This window comes from Aquarana catesbeiana, linkage group LG02 (genome assembly GCF_042186555.1).
Source record: "Aquarana catesbeiana isolate 2022-GZ linkage group LG02, ASM4218655v1, whole genome shotgun sequence".
Classification (NCBI taxonomy): domain Eukaryota; kingdom Metazoa; phylum Chordata; class Amphibia; order Anura; family Ranidae; genus Aquarana; species Aquarana catesbeiana.
Window position 1 is genome coordinate 695,595,658 of NC_133325.1, and position 21,516 is coordinate 695,617,173.

Here is a 21,516-nt window from a genome sequence, read left to right on the forward strand (position 1 = left end):
TGGATTCGATCTGTTCTGTGAGCGCTTTTCTGTCCGGATCCAGGAAGGTTTCCTAAAGGCCCAGGCTGGGTTTATAGCCACCTGTCATATTTTGCTTGCTATTTGGTAAGCATTCCATTCTACAGGAAGTGTGATACCTGGACAATAGTCATTGACCATCAACCATCATTTCTTTTCACCATTTATCTAATCAATATATTGGTGTTGGACATTTATTATAAGGACTTTACTTTTTTTATTAATAATTGATTGATTATTAACATATTTTCTAAGCGCGGCTTTTTTTGTCTGTTTCTGTGTTGAGCTCCTGTTACCTGGTTGGCTCTTGTGTTAGCCTTGGGATTTTTCGTTCTCCCACCCCTCAGGTTTGGGACGTCCCTATGGTTCTGAATAATGGAGTGCTGTGTCTGTCAATGAACGAAAGAGAAAATGGGATTTTTGATTTACCGTAAAATCCATTTCTCTGAGTTAATTGACAGACACAGCACCCACCCCTCTAAGGAGTTTTGATGCTTCTGACACTGCTTGTTACTAAACTGAAGGCTTATAGCAGAGAGGGGAGTGCATATCACTAAGGACTGCCCATAGGCGTAGCCAAGTCTTTTTTCTACCTCGTGTCCTACTCCTGTAGGGGGCAATATAACCCTATGGTTCTGAATAATGGAGCGCTATGTCTGTCAATGAACTCAGAGAAATTGATTTTACGGTAAGTCAAAAATCCAATTTTTTTTCAAGTAAGCCAGGGATGTGCTGTGTCTAGAAAAGGGTTAGCACCATAATATCGGAACGTTTCGTGACCATGTCCATGGTGCAAGAACTCGTTCTGCAAGATGATTTTGCTTTGTTGATTTCGCATGTTTTCAGCCTACCATGAATTATGTTGTGTGTTTGTGACATACATCCTGCATCAGCGCCAGACCTGGTGGAAAAATACGATGGAACCTGTGCTAGAGGCAACCAATAAATGCTTTCCCGTCATTGTTCTCTGTATATTCTTTGTATTGACAAGATCATGGATATAATGCTATTCATGTGCTCACCTGTGTTTGCTTAATTGAAAAAATGTCCTCCTCTGAGAAGTATAGTTTTTATTCTCATTTTAGATTCTGCTATAAATAGCTGTCTATAATGGATATAATGCATTTTCCACAAGGGAGTGAGCTGCACATTATCTGCCTTTGGTACATGAAGAGTTATCTTGACACAGCGCCATCTAGTGTTCAGATCTTAGTGAAAATCAAATGTGTTTATTCTAAAAAAAAAACTTCTCTTTTCAGTTGCAGTCATCCTTCATTTTCTAACCTACTCCAAGGAATCTGTTGTCATTACTTCAGCTTTATCTAATCTCATATAAATGAGCCGTAGTGTTATAAAAAGGTTACTTAGTAAAGCTTGATTTCTGTTCTGATTTTATAGATTTGCCAATTTAGCTTCCTGTTCATGCTTTTACTACAGTGCAATTCTTCACTATGTACATAATTTGAATAAGTCATCTTGTGACTTTTTTAAACTAACATTATGTACAGTGTAGGTAAAGTAACAATACATTCCTCACATTTGTTTTGTTAGGTTCAGTTATGCATCTTTTCACATAATATATAAACAAAGAAAATTTTACCATGAAGCTGGACTCCAGGCAAATAAACACCAGTCTTTATTTCGGCCTTCTGTCATCCCCTGCACAGCATAACTCAGACGGGTTTAACAGAGAAAGTGGAGTCACCCTCCTGGCTGTGCTTTCTGGCAGAGGTGCACTAATCACAACAGTGGCTAGACAGAATCACAGATCATTTGGCAGTGCAGGCATTTCAAATATGTATTTCTATTGTAAATGTAGCCGTTTGCTTGGAGTTCAGGTTTCAGCTGTGTGCTATATTGGGTAAATCTGCATTCATATAATGGGCACTGAGGGATGCTGAGTGTGTTATGTCCTTATGAAAACCTTGGTTACAAGATTTTTGTGTTGTGGATGCTATTCTCCACAGGTAAATGAGAATCCCCATATCCTAATGCCCATATCATACCAGTGATCCTGCCATAGGTGACTGTCACTGATGTGGGGCGGCTGCTTGACCCAATGGAAGTCATTCCTTGGAGTTGTCACTTTCACCATTGTGACATGGAACGGAGTATAGAGGAAAAGTAGGCTGTGGATCCATGCCATTATCCGCACACTTCCTGTTCAGAATAAGGACCACTTCCCTTTCCAGACGTATTTTTGTATTTTATTATTTTTTTTTTTTTTTTTATAGCGTTAAACCACACAGGTAGTTAGACATTTACTGTAATCCAAAGGCGTTTGTGTCGTTTGCAGGCTCACATGCAGTAGGAGTGCTCAGTCTTATGTTTTCATGATGCAATGTTTAGTTAGATCTTGTCATGTGGATTTCTATGTAATGATAATGAGTAATGAACTAATAATGACATGGCTTTGCTTCCCGTGTTTCAGGGGACCTCCAACAACACCTTCAGGCCATGTTTACAGTGCTCCGCCCAGAGGACAACATCCGCTTGGTGAGTGTCTTATGTACATTCAGGTGCATCTCCTCTTTGGTTGGGGAAAGTATCGGTACCTGTACTTGGTCTTAAAGTGGTATTGTGACAACCCTAATATATATTAATAAATAATCCTTGCAATAACTGGTATATATTACCAGTATTTATATAGTGCTCACGATTTATGCAGAGCTTTACATGCATTACTTTCACATAAGACCCTCCCCTCAAGGAGCTTTTACAATCTAAGGTCCCATCTTCGCATACATGCACATGAATATTAGGACCAATCTAGAGATGAGACAGTTAACCTACATGGAGTGTGGGGGGAGACTGGCATACCAGAAGGAATCCCATGCAATCACTGTGCAAGCGGTGTCCTGTTATATAACTGGTATTTTGTATACGGCAGAATGTATCAGCTTAACAGATGTTTTAGTACCAACAAAGGGAAATGTTAGAATAAAGAAATTAAATATCTGGACTAGTTGGTATGAGTTAAGTTTACCTGTCACCATTGTTCTCCCTAATGCTGTTCGCTTTTTTCCAAGAGATGCAGGACACAATTGTGATAGCGATGATTGATCTAGTACAAAACTCATCACGACCAATAGTCCTCATTTATGTGTCTATTGATTCAAAACTGGATGCACAGTAGCCTGTAAATCTCGGTGCCAGTATACACGACCCTCACCAGGTATACGCCGGTGTGAGCTCGGCCTTTTAACATATATGTGAACTCTCACCTTGTAAAACAACCTATTCAGTTTAAAAGAATAAAGGCAAAAATGTTGAGGGTGTGTGTGTGGGGGGAAAAAAAAAAAAATATATATATTTATTAGCATTGTACCGGTATTGTTGCATTAGTGTGAACCAGGTCTTACAGCTTACAGTTCTTCATAATTATAAAGAAACTAATAATTTTTCTTTAGTCTAAAAAAAAAAAAAAAAAAAAAAAATGTCACATGACACTAAAAATAGGTATCGTTAATTGATAGTGGTGAGAAAAAGTATTGGTACTTTATATGATTAATAATATAATTATACTTTAGAGCTGCATGATTCTGGCTAAAATGAGAATCAGGATTTGTTTTTGCTTAGAATAAAGATCACGATTCTCACGGCGTAATATTTTTCACATTATACAAAAATATTGGGCTAACTTTACTGTTAAGTTTGTTTTGTTTTTTTTAAATTCATTAAAGTGTGTTTTTGCCCAAAAACAAAATTGCGTTTGAAAGACCACTGCGCAAATATAGTGTGACCATAAAATATTCAACAACCAGCTTGTAAGCAACAAGTATCAGAAAAAGGTTTAGTCTTTAAGTGTTTAAACTGCTCTCATCTACAGACAGACGTTCTTCCCTTTGATTTAAAAGAACTGTTGCAGTATTTCTATTTATCTCTGCCTAAGATGTTGGCGGGCTGCCTGTGTTTTTATTTGTTTAGTTTTTTTTTTGGGGTAGAATTGCAATCTCTTTTCTTTAACAATTAATTGTACAGCTCTAAAATATATATACAGTGTGTGTGTGTGTGTGTGTGTGTGTGTATGTGTATATGTATATGTGTATATATATATATATATATATATATATATATATATATATATATATATATATATATATATATATATATATATATATATAAATAAATAATGTGTGTATGTATGTACTTATTTATTTTCACATAGCCTCTGTTCTCAGCTCCATAAAGGGCTTGAAGAGGATGGGGTAGTTAGCTGACAATACATTGATCTTTCCAGTGAATGGCTGTGCGGGGGGGGGGCACGGCATGTCTGACCATTGGAGGACAGGCAGCAGTGGAAAAGATAACTGTAAGTGCAAAGACAGTGTGACTGTGTACATATATCTAGGCAATAAAACCTACAAAAAACAGATAATCGCATTATTCCATAAGTTCATCAAGGTACAAACACTATGATTGATGGTGGCAGCTGTCCTCAGAGAAAGCCAGCTCTGTAAACAAGATGAGAGAAAGGGGGAACACAGGAAGCGCCACCTGAGTGTAGTATTTAAGTACCATTTTTTTTGGCAAGATAAGCAATAACACTCACAGGATTGAGATTAAAAACAGGGTCATTTGTATCTGTATCTGTAGATGGTGTCTCTCCAGGCGGACAGGCAGACTGTGCTCCCAGTAAAGCTAGAAAACTGACCATGCTGGGATGGACCTGCTCACATGCCTGGTGTGATCAGTTTGAAATGGGAAAGCAGAGAGACTGGCAGGGTAACCAGGGATTTAATACAAAGGGAACAGGATGCCTTTTAACACAAGTACATGGTATAGCAACCTCATATCAGGATTGTGAAATGTCGGGTTAACGTTTTATGTAATTTATTTTTTTTTTTTTTTCAATTACAGGCAGTGTTCGTAACATACACATTAAAGTATTACCTTATACAGATGATGTGTCTCTTAAATAGATTACTGATTCAGCTGCATGTGAAGCTTTAAGTTTAGCATAGCTTTAATATTTAGGAATCTCTGCCCAAGGGGTGTACACATCCAGAAGATACTCATATTAAATAATAGGCTTTGAAGTTTCGGCCTCACGTGGGAACTTGTATTGTTGCTGTCACTGAGAGATGCCCAGGGTTATTTAAAAGCTGCAGAAGACTGCAGACCTGCCTTCATTGTGCACCGCACCCATCGGGATTTTCCTGCCGTCTCCTATCTTTACAAGACAATGTTCGGAACCAGTTTTATTATGCTTTAATGTCTGTTTTATGTGCGCAGCATACATGTTGGCTCTCACCGTCTTTCTGGAATAGCTGTCGTGATGCTTATCTTGCTTTTTTTTTCTGATAGATACTGTACTTTTTCTGGAATGATGTGAAGCAGCAGTACACAATATTGATGGTGTTGGGGCCTGTTCACACCATATGCAGCCTTGCCCAACGCACTCCCAGCTCATAGACAAGGCAATTTGTGCACTGCAAAATATATAGGACATGCACTATTTTTTTTTTTTTTTTGCAACTCAGTACACCACATCGCAACTCGCAGTGAATAAAGATGAATAACAATTCACTTTGACAGTTTGATAAAGTTGGAAAAAAGTAAGTTGTGTGATGCGTCATTTATAATGCAACGGCACCGCTCCCTTTTCAGTGCACACCAGCAGCTGCGGTATAATAGCCAGTGGTGTGAACGACCCCTTAAGCCTCGTACACACGATCTGATTTTTGGCCGGGAATTGTGTGATGACAGACTATTTGCCTGAAATCCGACCTTTAGTATGCTCCATCAGACAATTGTTGGCCAACTTTCCGCCAACAAATGTTGGATGGCTAGTACATTTTCTGCGGACAACGGTCTGTTGTCAGATTTTCCTATCGTGTGTGCACAAGTCCGTCACACAAAAGTACAAAGTACAAACACGCATGTTCGGAATCAATGCTCACCAAACACGACAGCAGAAGGTGCCCAAAGGGTGGAGCTCAAGAGCTGAAATTCCACATAGTACGTCACTACGTTCGTGTTTGTTGGCCGACAATTGTGTGCCGTTTGTATGCAAGACAAAATCCAGACACACACTCTTCGGACAAAAGTCTGACGCTTTGCGGAAAATCCGATCGTGTCTACGAGGCTTAAAAGTGTGCATGGCGGACAGGCATATTGTGGCCTAGTCCACTTTGCAATCTCTGTTCACTGAAAGCAGGAGAGCACAAGGGGTCTGGTCTGGTGTTCACAGCATATATAGGTTATTTTTTTCCTTTTTCATATGTGATTACTGCAATAATAAAGTACAGGCTGCTTATTTCTGTTAAAATACACATTACACAAAGGTCCCCATACACACACACACACACACAGCATTCATGTACCCAGTGTCTTAGGCACACACCTGTAATGCTGCCCACTTCTATGTGCATTGTACCGGATAGTAATGTTAAGCACGTCTCGCTCACCTCTGTTCTGTATTGGAGGGTGCTTCAACTACCTTAAAGGGGGAAGTACTGTGCAGGGAAAATTCCACATTCTTCTCGGTTATCTACTCAGTGTAGTCAAAATTTTGTATGCTGAAATGTATTGTTTATTTGAATTTTACAGGATTATACAGTTCCTGCATTCCTTTATGGTATTTTACATAAACTTTTTTTTTTTTTTTAATTAAAAGCACCCCCCAAGGATATGACTTGATTTAGAATGCTAGCATGACACGGCAACAATCTTTCAAACCGTGCTTTTTTTTTTTTTTTTCTTAAAAAACCTAAAACCGCTTGCAGTGGATGGATGACATTTTTTACAATCCAAAACTACACGTCTGTCAGCTTTTAGCTTCAATACTTAGAAAACAACTGACCTGGAACAACTTAGTGGAACAGGAAAGGTAAAATGAAGTCAGCCTTCATTTTAGGAATCTGTAGAAATTAGGGCTTAAGTCGCTGTTTGGCTGCCACAAGTGTCTGAATACAATAGCCAGCAGTAGGGACTTCAGAAAAACATTCAATTACTTGGGCTCCCTGGGTAAAATTTCAGTCCACCCCCTCATATAAGGATATTATAGTGCAAATCCCATAGATCTACCATTTATACATCGCCAGCTAAATTTCGATAACTCCAATATTTTGCACCTGCATGCCAGCATCCCCCTCCCCCCCTCCCTTCCCATTTCACCCTCTATCTTATCTACTTTCCCCTTTCTCTCCCTTTATTTTCTCTCCCATTATCTAGTTCTATGCATTTCATTCTTTCTATTCGCTCTATTTTATCTCTTTTTTTTTTTTAACTGAAGCAAGGTTTTTCATCTTGTTTTTATATTTTGATTCCTATGTTTGCATAGAAAGAAGCCTTTTTCTACTCAATTACTACATTAATTTTCATCTCCCTTCTTGAATATACAGAGGTGGTTAATGTATTCCTGGCTTCTCGACACTCATTGTAAATCTCCGAGCGTTGAAATTGACTTTGCTTTCTCACCATGCTTGTACATAGTTTGTGATATAAGTATATCTTGTCTTTATTTTTCTTTTATAAAAATTTATTAAAAAAAACAATAGCCAGCAGTGTAGCTTCTTCTATCTATGTTGTAGGCCTAGATGGCGGTATTGGTTGAATTTGATCATTGAAAGAGAGGTACTGCTTTTGGGGAAAAAATTAGATTTATACTCCCCCTAGGTGGACATCGATCTGATGCTGCATCTGTCCCCCACTGGCTCTAAACTAAGAACTGGGCTAGCAAACACCACTGGTCGCTCAATTCTACCCCTTCGCTCTGAGCGGAGAGCGGTGACTGTCAGTCAACAGCTCTCTGCTCCTCCAGCGTTCACTGGAGCATTGGTCTGTGGAGGGGGTGGGAGCAGTTGGCTCAGGCTCTCAGTGGCTTTGCTGCTCCTTTTGCTGATCCGGGCTTCTGGGTGGTTCCTGACTTTCAATGCCTGGGTCTTTCCCAAATCTGAACCAGCTCAGTGACATCAGCTGATAGCAGGCTTTAGCCTGCTGGAAACAGGTCATGGAAGTGCAGAACGAACTGCACTCCTCTATAGCTTTGGCTATACTTGTTCTCCTTTCAGCCCGCACCGCTGTGTATGGACAGGCCTTTGGTCTTAACTTGAGTAGAAGCTGAGGCCATGAATGCAGCTTTGGCCCCCAAGGGCTGAGGTCCCAGATACAGCTTGGACCACCAAGAGCTGAGGCCCAGATTGATCTAAAGACTGACATTTAGTTGCAGGCCTTATTAAGGTGTCTGTATTTCAGGATGTTTTAGGCCAGTTTATTTTAATGTGCATAAGTGAGCAATGCTATCCTACTTCGCTGCTTTTATTTTATCTATAGCGCTTGCCTCTCCTAGGCTTTGATTTATTTCTCCTGAAGCTCAGCCTAGTTATCTGGTCCATTCTTCACTCACATGCTTGCTTCTTCCCCATGTCCACCATTAAAAAAAAAATTAGCTGCCTCTCTGCCTTTATTTGTGTAAATAATTGAGACTGGCGTCTTCTAACAACAAGGAAGAATAGCATGTGTTTTATCTCCCCCACTTCCAACTCTTGTAGCTTCTTATTTGACATGGTCTTGCTGTTCCTTTTCTCTCTACTACTGATGCAAGTCAGCTTCTTGGAATCTACAATCCAGCAGCGTGCAGTTTCCTGGAGACTTGGCACTGCTCACGCGGATGTTCCTGCAGCGTCAGTCCTGACTGGGCACACTTTAGATGAAGCAGAGCTAGAGCCGCTGATGCCTTGCATTAAGTGTGTGGACACAATAGGACGTAATCCCTATGGTGTGTCTAGCGGCGCTGCAGATGTTCTCTTTGAAATGGTGCACTGTTCAGGAAGTTCTCCCTTCCTGCATAGTGCAGTTTGTGCAGTATGTTTCGTAAACCATGGCTGGCTTTGTTTGCCCAGATAATCATGATCATGGATGGGAGTCTTGCTGGCCTTTTTCTTCATGGTGTGACAAGTCCCATAGAGTAGGCTTTGTGTAACTCTAGTTCCAAAAAGGTTGGGAGGCTATGTTAAATCTGCAGAAAAACTGAATGATTTGCCAATCTCATGAACCCATATTTTATTCACAATAGAAAATAGAAAACATAAAATTTTAAATTGAGAAATTGTTACATTTTAAGAAAAAAAGATAATTTTGAAATTGATTGCAGCAACATGCCTCAAAACAGTTAAGACGGGGCCTTGTTTACCATGGTGTAGCATCCCCTCTTCTTTTAACACTCTGTAAAGGTCTGGGAACTGAGACCAGTTTTTAATAGCTCTATTTGCTTTTCCCTATTTAAAGATGTTTTCAGCTTTACATTATTTATTAGTATTATGCACTTAGTTATCCTGAAAGTGCTATGTTATTTTTGCAGTTAGGCCAATGAGTAACTTCATCTGTATCTGATCCGTTTGACTGTGACTTCTATGTGATTTCTTGATCCACATCTATCTACCACTGTGCACGATTTTGTAAACTAAATGTTATCTTAGATTGATTCGGATGGTCAGTTAAACCAAATGAAAGTCAGGCCATTTTACCCATGCAACATTTTACCTATGTAATTTGTAATCCTTGATCAGTAACGGACTTCCTTGCCAACTAGGTGTGAACTTGCAAATAGTAGAATAGAACGATTTTTAGTGCAATTTTTGTTTCTGGATTATGTGGCTCAGCCATACACATGATCTAATATTTTTTGTACTTGCGCCTGTTAGAGACCTGCTGACCTTTATAAACCATATTCATTCTTTTTTAGAGGCGTTCCTAATAATTTTTTTTTTTCCTCACACCTGAACCTTTTGCATATATAATTTTAATTTCTATTCCGTTGAACATCTGCTATGTTGTAGCTGCTGTTGATCATCTTTTTGTAGAATTGTACCTATTTATTTATGGTCTTTGTTCATTTTTTTTAGGCCGTAAAGTTGGAAAGCACCTATCTGAACCGAACACGTTATATGGTTGTTGTATCCACAAATGGAAGGCAGGACACAGAAGAAAGCATAGTGCTGGGGATGGATTTTGCATGTAATGACAGGTAAATATAAGTACACTGATTATTCACTGTAATCATCACCAGGGTAAGGAAATGTGACGTCATGTTGACATCATGTGACACTTGGAAAAAGTTGAGGTCTTTGATATGGAAGCGATTGTGGGTTCTACAGCAGACCTGAACATTGTTTTTCTCTTTGCGACTCTCTTGCAGTTAATCCAACATTCAGGAAAGCACAGTTTGCCATGTCTAATAATGGTAAATTTTGGTGCCTTCTATCTCAACTTAGGCTTGGTTCACATATGAGAATTGGATGCATTTTGACCAGCATCCAATTTGCATGACGTGAACAAAACCAACTTTCTATGGAGTAGATTCACATATCATCTGCGGGGCCAGTCACAAGGGCATTTTTCAAAAGAGTCCTTTTACGATTTTCAGTCCGGTTCAGGTGCGATTTCAAGTATCATGCACTTAACAAATTTGCGCCTGAACCATGAACGAAACCGCACCAGACTCCTTTGAAAAATTGCACTGAAACTGGCCCCCGCACATATGTAAACTTGCTCTGAAGCAGAAAGCTGCATAGTCTGGTGCTAGCTTTACACAGGGCCTGTACACCTTTTAAGCGGACCTGAATTGTAGCAGCTGTGCCCAAAAAAATCTGTGACTTTACACAGATGTCTATGCAAGTCGCACCTGAACTTGCAAAGTACTTCAGGAACTACTTTCAAAATTGGTCGCACCGATTTGACCGCTTCCAATGCAGACAATAGGATGTGACTTGTCATGCCATTTGAAACTGTGACATCGCATGACGAGTCGTACTGGTGTGAACTGGGCATATTTCTATTATAGAACTACCCTGCCACTGTTTCTGTTGAGCCCCGAGAGCCCCCCCCCCCCCAATGACTAATGGTGCGCTGAAAACCTAGCACCAGGGAAAACAAAACGCCTGCACATGGTGTAAGAGTGGCTTCCCTGCATTGCAAGGGTTAAATACATGTTAAAAAGCATTTTAACTTAAGAGAAGTATGGGGTTGGGGATTTTTCCAGTATCATACTTGGGTGAATGCAGCATCGGCGCCTCTAGACGGGTGTAGATCCAGGGACCTGGCGGATCCCAAATTCCATTATCGTGATGGCGCAGACCCTGGACCGACTTCTGTGATGTCAGCAGAAAATGGACTTCAGCTCGCTCTCTGCTGAAAACGGGTCACAGGAGTGCAAAACAAATTACACTCCTGTGATCCACAGAAGTACAGCCAAACAAGCTCAGGCTGTACTTTTCCCCCAGCACCGGCGCTCCCCTACATTCTGGTTGTGGACTGTTTTTCAGCGCCCTCGTGTCCAAAGCAGGGCTATGGAAGCTGTGTTGTATCTGATGTCAGAGGACTTGCGACCGCTGGAGGATAGAAAAGAACAGGCACCCGAAACTGGTCTAATAGCGCGGTGGGAGCAACCCCACTGCGAATGAGGATTTTTGTTTTATCCCTTGAGTTCAGGTGGAAGAATTAATAATAAAGCAGCATCAGGAAAGGGGAATAAAGCGCACATCTACAAAAGGAACTAAGTAGTAGCAATGAAGTTCTTTGGACTGCAAGATCTTCAGGTACAGCTTCCTTTCTACCAGGAGAAATCTGTTGAGACTAGTGGTCAAAGGAACACTATTTATTTTTTTTTTTTTTACTATGTTTCAGGAGGAATTAAAGACAAAAGGTCGATTTTACAGGGAACTGTTTTGGCATGAAGAATATTTTTCAATATGCTCTAGAATGGCATGTTAAACTACTATAATTCTTAGTAGGCACCATTGGGTTCCATGGTCCTCCCTGCTGTTATGAATGGATTGTTTTCTTGTAGTAATCTATTTTCGGTGTAGAATTACTGAACTGAAATTAAAGGATTTCTGCTTAGGGTAGTTAAGTTGAACTTCTACTTTGATGTATATTTTTGGCAGATTTAATAGGAGTTCATGTGCATGACTTTAAGCAGTCTTGTGACTTCCTCATGTACAGTGTAGGCCATTCCCTCCTTGACTTATAATAGGCTTCCTTGTGTCTTGGTGCCAGTTGGATCATTCCACTCTTTAATCATGTGACACCAGCTCCAGTGGCGTGATGGTAAAACGTTTTTGCTGCTTGCCATCCTGCACAAATTTCACGCCTGAAGCTCTTGTTTACTTTCAATATTTCTTGAAGCACTTTAATGTCCTGAAGTTTTTTGTTTCCATTTTCCCTGGCAGCTGGAGCCTCCTCACATCTCTTCCTCCGCTCCAGCCAGCAGCCAGTGGGAAAAGCAGGCAACTGCTATGCCAAGAATCTCCAGTGAAATGTTATTCATAGCCGCACAGTCTGGTTGCTATGGAAAATATTTCCCTACTTGTTTTGAAACCCCACCTGCACATGGTGTAATAGCGGTTACCCTCCTATTTTTTTTGACACAAGATTGGCACGTGATATTCTAGCCACCAGTGGGCTTTGAGCGGAGGCCTCTTATTTCTATTTTACCCGAAGTCTCCAAAATAGTTATTTACTGCTCTGCCTTCAAGTACTTGATTTAGTTGAAAAAAAAAAAAAAAATAGGTTCTTTTGTGAGGGGGGGGGGGGGGGGGGGGGGGGGTGGAGACACATAGCTGGGAGCTGTGCAAGGATATGTTCACAATGGGCAGCAATGTAAACTCATTTTCCAGCTGTCATACATTTCTTAAAAATTATAAAATTGGAATATTTTTGGGTAAGCTCTGGATGGCATGCAAACTGTGTATGCAAGTGCACTAAAAATAAAAGGAGAGTAGTTGGTAGTAGTTGTGTCTTCTGGTTACCTCCGACAATTGGCTTTTTAAAAAAAAAAAAAAAAAAAATTTTTACAAAGAGTTGGCTCTCACCTTTTTTAACAGAATTGTATAACACATGCAATGGCGCTCACTACATCTTGTAGCCTTCCTCCAGTTGAGGTACTACAGTTCCCAGCATCTCCTTTCTCTGTCTAGCGTGTTATTGGAGTCATGCAACTCTCCTCCTCCCTCCCTCCCTTCCTTCCTCCCTCCCTCCCTTCCTCCCTCCCTTCCTCCCTCCCTCCCTCCCTCCCTCCCTCCCTCCCTCCCTCCCTCCCTTCCTCCCTTCCTCCCTCCCTCCCTTCCTTCCTCCCTCCCTCCCTCCCTCCCTCCCTCCCTCCCTCCCTCCCTCCCTTCCTCCCTCCCTTCCTCCCTCCCTTCCTTCCTCCCTCCCTTCCTTCCTCCCTTCCTCCCTCCCTTCCTTCCTTCCTCCCTCCCTTCCTCCCTCCCTTCCTTCCTCCCTCCCTTCCTTCCTCCCTCCCTCTTCCTCCCTCCCTCTTCCTCCCTCCCTCTTCCTCCCTCCCTCTTCCTCCTCCCATTGCTCTCCTCCTCTTCCCCAATGCCCCTGCTCTGCTTTTCTCTTTTCCCTTCCTCCACTCTATATTTTTCTCTCCATACACTTTATATATATATAGGTGTGCATATATATATATATATAATTTTTTTTTTTTTTTTTTTTTTTTTTTTTTACATAAGATGGCTAACCGTGTGCATTGCATATTGGAAAATGCAAGTCTTGGTTGTGCACAAATTAGCAATCCACTAATGCAAGGTTTTTTGGGCAAATCTGCTAAATGCATGGATTGTTAATGTACTGCTTTTTTAAACAAAGGTGTTAATGCAGTCTCATTTTAAAGACCAAGCTCACCTTTTACAATAATAAATGAATGCACCCATATGTGCAGGAAAAACCTTTACATTTTATTATATTTTTGCATAGGTTGTGCAGATCATGGGTACAATGCACAGGCTACTGCAAACTTTGTGTAGTCTCTGGTCTGTACCTTGACCGTAACATGGCTTGGCACCTTGTTGCACCCTACATATTGGTCCATCATGGTAATTAAGGTGGAGTTATCCTTGAACTACACCAGACCTGATAGGTGAAACCTACCTACCAGAATGAAGAAGTTGAATATCGGGGTCCTAAACGGGTCTTGTTAAAATGGCTCATTAGATCCTTACACTCATGTTTTAGCAGAGTATAGGGCGCTTGTTCTTGTGCTTTTTTTTCTCTGGTGTGGATATGATCAGTTTTGCTTATCTACAAACAAGCAAGTGCTTTTTCTGGATCAAAGTAATTATAGACTCGTTGGCTTGTCCGTCATATTCTATATCTGCTAGCTTAATGCCCTTCTGAAACTTGGCCAGGCATGTTACGTAGACACGTTCCCATAAAAGGGGGAGATGTGCTTTCTGACAGGTTAGCAGTTCTAAACTTTTATCCAGTTCCACTTCAGGCACGTGGTTCTGGGAATAATCTCCCAGGAATCAGAGTAGGAACTTGGGAGTACTGCTATACCTTTTCCCCAGGTCATACTGATGCAGCATTCTTTATCATCTTCTTGTAACGAATATCAGTTTAGAAATGGACTTCTCTCTTAGGCTTCACGTACACGGGACATTTTTACAACCTCTCCTGAACGATTTAACTTGACAGATAGTAACCGACGTTTAAAACATCTGTTTTGCTGCGTTTTTAGAAGCGTTTTTTTTGGCCATTAAAAAAAAAAGCCTGTAAGCTAAACGCGGCTAAGCGCGGGTTACGGCATTTACAAGCTGTTACAGACATTTGGCATTTCAAATGCCTCTGAACATTCGTCCTGAGCGCCTTTTTTTGTGTTCCAAAAAATTCTTATAAACTCAACTGCCTAGAAACAACTATAAAGGACCCTGTGTACATGTACTGATAAGATAACATAGAGGAGAGTTCAGGGGCAGCTAAAAAAAAATGCCCAACTGCTCCTAGACGTCTGTTTACAAGCAGCGCAGTGTACATGAGGCCTTATCTTTGTACTGTAATTTTTTTTTTTTTAATGCTGAATTGTATTTTTCTTGCATTATGGCGTGCTTTGTCGATTTTTCTTTCAGATCTTTGCAGTAAACCAGTGTGCAACTTTGCCTCTGTGCAAGAGCTTCCTGTAATAAAGAACGGTCACTGCTGCCCCCTCTTCTTATGCAGGGTGACTGGTCTTGTCTCCACCCCCCCCTGTAGTTTTCTACAGACAGCCTGTAGTGGGTGGACCTGCTGGGTCCCTCCCACAGCTCTGATCTCTGCACAGGCTACACAGTGTACAGCACAGTGAAGTCACCACTGCTTTTACAAAGTAACAACTGGGTTTGTAAAGGCATTTGGTGCACACAAACTAGACTTGCATGCTTTGTAGCTATTGAGGAAAATATTTAAATACTTTTTTGTGCCTTGAGTCCAGCTTTGAGATTTTCATTAAAAAAAAAAAAGACCTGTTTGTTCGAATGAATCCTGTAGGACAGAATTTGACAGTTTCAATGTAAAAATATTGCATTATACTATAGGTTGTGCGCTTTAACGCCATCAAGTATATATATTTTTTTTTTTATAATCCTTATTTTTGTATTTGATTGTTAAACCCAAATCTACCAACAAAAAATTAGGGGTTGTTGGAGTGTTTTTTTTTAGGGTTGTATTGGGGCCTGTGGTCCCCATTTTGAATATATCTCATTCTTTTTGGTGTGTCACCAGGACATAAAATAAGGGGAAACCTCCCCAGACATGGATCCAGCCTAAATCTCCTTTCTCCTCTCTCTCTTTGTGTACACAGACCAATAAAAATGTGACAGAGGCTCTTGTCCTTCTCCACTCAATAATATACATTTTATTAGTAATTATAAAAACTGGTTAAGACCAAGCTTTTATTGCAGTGTTTTGGGGTTTTTTTTGGGTGTTGGGGGTTTCCCCTGGGTCCAGGAAAATTGGAGCCATTGCTTATAGTAGTCAGTTGGTCCAAGCCTACATCCTTTATTTTGCTGTGGGGCAGCAAAATAATAGCCGTGAATCTGTTTGCCATTCATGACATGCGCTGTACAGCTGAACTGTGTGCTAAATTGAAGGATGTTGTTTTGGGGTCCTTCGTGCATTTTCTGGCTTTGCAGACTTGGTTTTAAAAAAAAAGTTTGATCTGCTAGTGTCGGCGTACGTTCAGTACGGCTTGTACTTCTTTAATAGTGGATACTAAGCATAGGTGATGTCCATTATTTGTGATGATAGATTCCTTGAGCAGAGTGGCCAGGCTGTTTTTAGATCTACAGGTCAAGTTTCGCAGGCTTACGGACCTCAATATTTATGACAAGTTTCTAGGTGGGTTGCTAGGCTTCCTTAATCAGTTCTCACTAAAAATATCCCTCACACCATGAGATGCCTTGTTCTTTTTCCATGGACTCATCACATTCACAGGGCACACAACTTGTCAATGACTTCTTCAGGTCAGAGAAGTGCAGATTACAGTGGAAGCAGTGGCTGGGTCATAATGGCTAATGGTTTTCACGTAGAACTTTGCAGACTTCAGCGGTCATATCGTTGAAGCCTGTTTTACCTTTGTAGATAAGAGATTTGGATATAGAAGAGCTTTAAAAAAATGTAGGATCCATTTGCAGTTATCACAGAAGACTTGGTAAGCAATGGACTGGGTACAGCAATGCCGGGCACACACTGGCTTAATATCGGCCGAAATCAGCTGGTACAGTAGAAACTGGGTGACTTTCGATGCTTGTTTACAGAGCTGCCTGTATGACAGAAGCCGATCTCACTACCAGCATCTGTCGATCAAGCATGCTGGAAAGCCCAGCATCTGACTGGCATCTGGGGTGGGGGGCGCAGGCAGCCCCACTGTCAGAACACAATAGCAATACGGGAGATTGCTGCTGTAACATCGCTTGTGTTAGTACAGCGATCTGTCAGGTTTTTTTTTTTCATTCAACCCTCTGGGTTGAAGAAAAAAAATTGAGTTTGAACCAGGCTTAACCCACAGCAATCAGGTAGCTGTAACATTTGTAATGCTACATGTTTAGATTGCATGTATTTAAAGTAAACCTGTCAATAGAGTAAGATCGGCCATACATGGAGCCAATTTCTTTCCTGCATCCACAGGTTGCAGGAAAGAAATTTGCTTGATTCCTCCATTAACACAAATAGTGTTGATGCGGGAATCCCTCCTGCTGGGACATTGTCTTCTCCCGGCAGGGACAAAAGACAGTGATTTATTGCTAGCGGCTATAGCAGCTGCTAGCAAAAATTGCAGCTAAAACCCGGCATGCTGGTTGTACCCAAAATGATTGATCGATCAACTTGGTACGTTGGTACATGATTCGACTCTCTTGGTACATTGGTACATGATTTGAACCTCAGCCAGTTCCTGCTGAACTAGCTGAGATTGCAACGGCGTATGGCCTGCCTAATGCTGGCCATGCACTATCCACCATCCACGAAAAATCAGCCTAACCCATTTTCGAAAAACGAACATTCTGCCGTGAGTGCAAACGATAGTGCCATCATGTAATGACTGATAAATCGCTCAGTGGACATAAATGAATTCATTTTTTGTTCGTTTTTTTACATATACCTAGTGCAGACAGTTTGGATGGGAAACTCATTAACCTTCGGCAGAAAATTTCCAAACTTGTCCTTTCGCTCTTTCGGCTCAAAATTGTCCCAATTATCGATTTTGTGCCCATTAACTGGCCGAAAAACGAACGAACTGTCTAAATGACCGAATTTTTGGCTGATTTTTCGTATAGTGTAAAGCCAGCATAATAACTCTGAGGTTGCAATTACGGACCTCATCTGATAAAGCTAATTGGCTGCCACAACCCCTTTGATTACCTGCATACTTGTTTCTGAACAATGTAATGGCCAGGCAGCTGGCATTTTCTGAAGAAACTGGTTATCAAGGTGCACTCAGATGAAGCTGGGTTTTTTTGGATCTCGCTGCGGTTGAGCAATACACCCTGACTGGAACCCGCACAGCTTTTGATTGTACTGTGAAGAATTTTGATGAGGGTCATCCCTCTACATCCCTCCCTACAAGCATTTTTTTTTTTTTTTTGCTGTAAGCAATAGACCACAATTGGGAAAATGCTGACCGCTATGGCTAGCCGCTCCATTTCTCGATTCAACCAAATGGGCTGAATGAGTGAAATCAGCTCATTCTCCTTCCATAACAGTGGATGGCGAAATCTTCACCTGCTGACGATTGTATTCAGTCATCTGAGACAGCTGTGACTTGCTTTTATATCTAAACAGTGACTGCATCTGATAGAACAGTCAGTGTTTGACCAACCATTTTTTTTTTTTTTTTTTACCTGGTTCAGTCGATTTTTAAGGCGGCTTTCACACTGGGGTGGGCGGGCGTTGACGGTAAAGCACTACTAGTGTTAACGGCGCTATTCGTCCGATAGCGGGGAGCTTTAACCCCTGCTAACAGCTGAATAAAGGGTTAAATGCGCCCGTGTAGCGCTGCTGCCAAAGCGCTGACCATTCATTTCAATGGGCAGCGCTCCTCCACCGCCCCAAAGATGCTGCTTGCAGGACTTTTTTTAGGCTGCTTTCACACTGAGGCACTATAGCGCTAAAAATTGCGCTTGCATAGCGCCTATAAAGAGCCTCTCCTCTCACTCCAGTGTGAAAGCCCCAGTGCTTTCACACTGGAGCGGTGTGCTTACAGGACAGTAAAAAAAGTCCTGCAAGCAGCATCTTTGCAGCGCTGTAGGAGCGGTGTATACACCGCTCCTAAAGCGCCCCTGCCCATTGAAGTCAATGGGCAGCGCCGCCAAACCGCCGCTGCAGTGGCGCTTTGCGGGCAGCTTTAACCCTTTTGACAGTGGGGGTTAAAAGCACCCCTCTAGCGGCCAAATAGCGCAGCTAAAACGACAGTAAAGTGCCGCTAAAAATAGCGGCCCTTTACTGCTGACGTCCCTAACGCCTCAGTGTGAAAGCACACTTAAGGTCCTGCCAGCGCAGCGCCACCCAGTGTGAAAGCACTCATGCTCTCATACCAGGACTACAGGGGAGGCGCTTTTAGAGGCGCTATTTTTAGCCCAAAAGCGCCTAAAAAACGCCTCGGTGTGAAAGGGGTCTCATTGATTATTATCAAGCCAGTTGGTACTTGCAGGGCCACCTATTGCTCAAAATTCAAACTCTGTAGCGAACGAGCTCCGTCTGACCACCGCTATGCAGAAGAATGCAGGTGTTTGTTATCAAGTCAGATTTACTTATGCTAGTTCCTTGTAAAAATATACAACACATAACTGGGTTAAAAGGAATATTTTTAGCTATCTGCCTGGTCCCAATTTCTACGTCCCTGCTTGCACATATTAATGGAAAGGATATAGTACTTTCCAGACCTCAGGAGTGCAAGTCCACCAAAAAAAAGTGCAGCTAAAAACTTCTGTAACCAGTTCACATGGAAGACTTCCACTGTGGGCAGTACTACGAAATCTGCTGAGCTTTTATGTATAGCAGATAAATGGAAGATGTGGAGAGGATGCAGCCAAGCAGTAAGAAAGGACTGCAATGAATTGATGGCTGACTTCCAATCAGCAGTTTATGAAGCCATTTTGATAGATATTGAAATGAAGCATTTTAATTTAAATTGGACTTTTTGAAATGCTGTTGACTTAAACTGGTCCCAAACGCTCATGTACATGAATCCATCCATAAATAAGAATGTTATTTGACTTTTAGTCTGTGTTGTGTACAACTACCAATACTTACTGGAGGTTATTGTTCTGTTACTTTCACAATTCAGTTCAGGTATACAATATTGTCTTATTTGGAGCCAGTGATATTTTTTACTTTGAATGTTTTATGTCGGGGTCACAATTCCATTTCCCCAGGCATATAATAACCACGCATTACATGTATTTCTACAACTTTTGCTCAGCTGAGCTATAGAAAGCAGTGTGTACAGTGTTCTAGTTCTCTCAGTACTTGGTATATAACCTTTTTTTTTTTATTCTTGTATTTTAGTAGTTCCTGTACGATGGGGCTCGTTCTTCCTCTCTGGAGTGACACTCTTATTCATTTGGATGGCGATGGGTAAGAAATAATGATTTTATGATACGTTTTTCTTTGTAAACGCATTAAACAACGCTACTTTCTTATTATAGTTATTACATTGGTTAAGCAGTATGATCGACATGTTCTTCACTACTAATAATGTCACTCCTCATTCGCCAATTCCTCAAGTGACCTTTTACTTTATCCTAGTCTGTCCCACATACACAGTTCCAGATGACACTTAACTGTACCCGTGTCTCTCAGAACGCTGGAACATAGCTGAATAAGCAACACCGTTAATTCATTGCATATGCTTCCTAAGCCAGAGCCCTTTTATTGCCCCTAGCACTTGATTTTGATTTTTAGTTGTTGAAAATACATTTTTATAGCATTGTGCTGTGGCGTCTTTGAAGCCAGTCCTGTTTATTCAGCTGTCCATGCATAAATACTTCCTTTTATAGCTAAATAACTTTAAGCATGAAAGATACTATATAGGATTGCCCCTTTTTTACATACTGAATGTTTTGTAGGCTCCATGCTTTGAATCTGGATCCCCATAATGAGCTGTTCTGTGACCACTGCTTGTCAGCATGTCATAGCTGGACAGGTCTAAGGCAGGTAACACAGGCTGTACACCCATGGTGCAATGGTGTCTTCTCCTGTTTTGCTGTTTATGCCAGTCAGCAGATGAAGAAACATAGGTTACACATGCTTAAAAAAAAAAAAAAAAATTGTTTAGTGGCTTATCAAATTTAGGGTTTTTTCAAATCCGGTGTGGTAGGACTGTATTGGGTTGCTATTCCAGTGCCCACTGCACCACAATGGCAAGACCAGCCGAAATGCCTAGTCTTCAGTGTGGCTGGTTCACTCCCCAGCGTTCCAGTGGTGTGCACTGAAAAAAAAGTACTGCATGCAGTACTCTTTGAGCTCAGTGCAGTTACTGTAACATTTCAATAAAGTTCATTTAAAAAAAAAGTGAACAGTGCAATGCGCCGAGATCGGTGCATCATCACTGCCTTCCCTGCAACGCACACCAGCCACTGTGGCTAGTAAAAATGTACCCTTAAATAACGTTGCGCTCCTTCATTAGATCACTGTTCTTAAAAAGCATAAGAAAAAAAATCGCCTTTATAGGAGGAATGCTGCCCTGCTTGTTGGTTCTTAAGCTGGCCATACACGGTTTGAAATTTGATCAGTCTAACAGGAACCGGCCAAATTTCAATCCATATATGGGCAGGCTGGTTGTACACTTAAATCGATCATGTACAGCCAGCCTGTTGAAAAATCCTCAATCAACACTGCCAGCTATAGCTTGCTATAGTCGTCCGAGCTGATCAGTGTATTCTTACAGAGGAATTCCCCCATAAACATTGAGTGTGTGTGGATGGGAGAATCAAGTCAAAATGACTCCTGTATGGCTAGCCTTACTTTAGCTGTCACTGCTGTCAATCTTGCTGCAAGCATTGGTTGTGTATGGATGACTTTGTTATATAGTCATTATCATTTCCTACCAGACAACCCCTGATCACAGACAAACTATCAAGTTTCTGTGAGATAAGGATTCATTTATGGTTATTGGTATCATTGTTTCAGTGAAACAAAGTTCTCCTTTTGCTCACCTTTTTCTTCCTTTCTGAGGCATGTGTTTGTCTTGTCAGACTATAAAAAAAAAAGTAGTGATTTGTAAAGTCTCTGTTATTT

At 41.1% G+C, this 21,516-nt stretch overlaps 1 protein-coding gene across 1 annotated transcript in view; it reads left to right on the forward strand.

Moving 5' to 3' along the window:
- LOC141129080 (protein phosphatase Slingshot homolog 2-like) overlaps nucleotides 1-21,516 on the forward strand; it is a 92,733-nt gene that overhangs the window by 42,095 nt on the left and 29,122 nt on the right. The window contains exons 3-5 of the mRNA XM_073616851.1: nucleotides 2,450-2,514; nucleotides 9,867-9,988; nucleotides 19,786-19,854. Of these exons, the coding sequence (XP_073472952.1) occupies nucleotides 2,450-2,514; nucleotides 9,867-9,988; nucleotides 19,786-19,854 (256 nt within the window). The remainder of the gene's footprint in view (nucleotides 1-2,449; nucleotides 2,515-9,866; nucleotides 9,989-19,785; nucleotides 19,855-21,516) is intronic.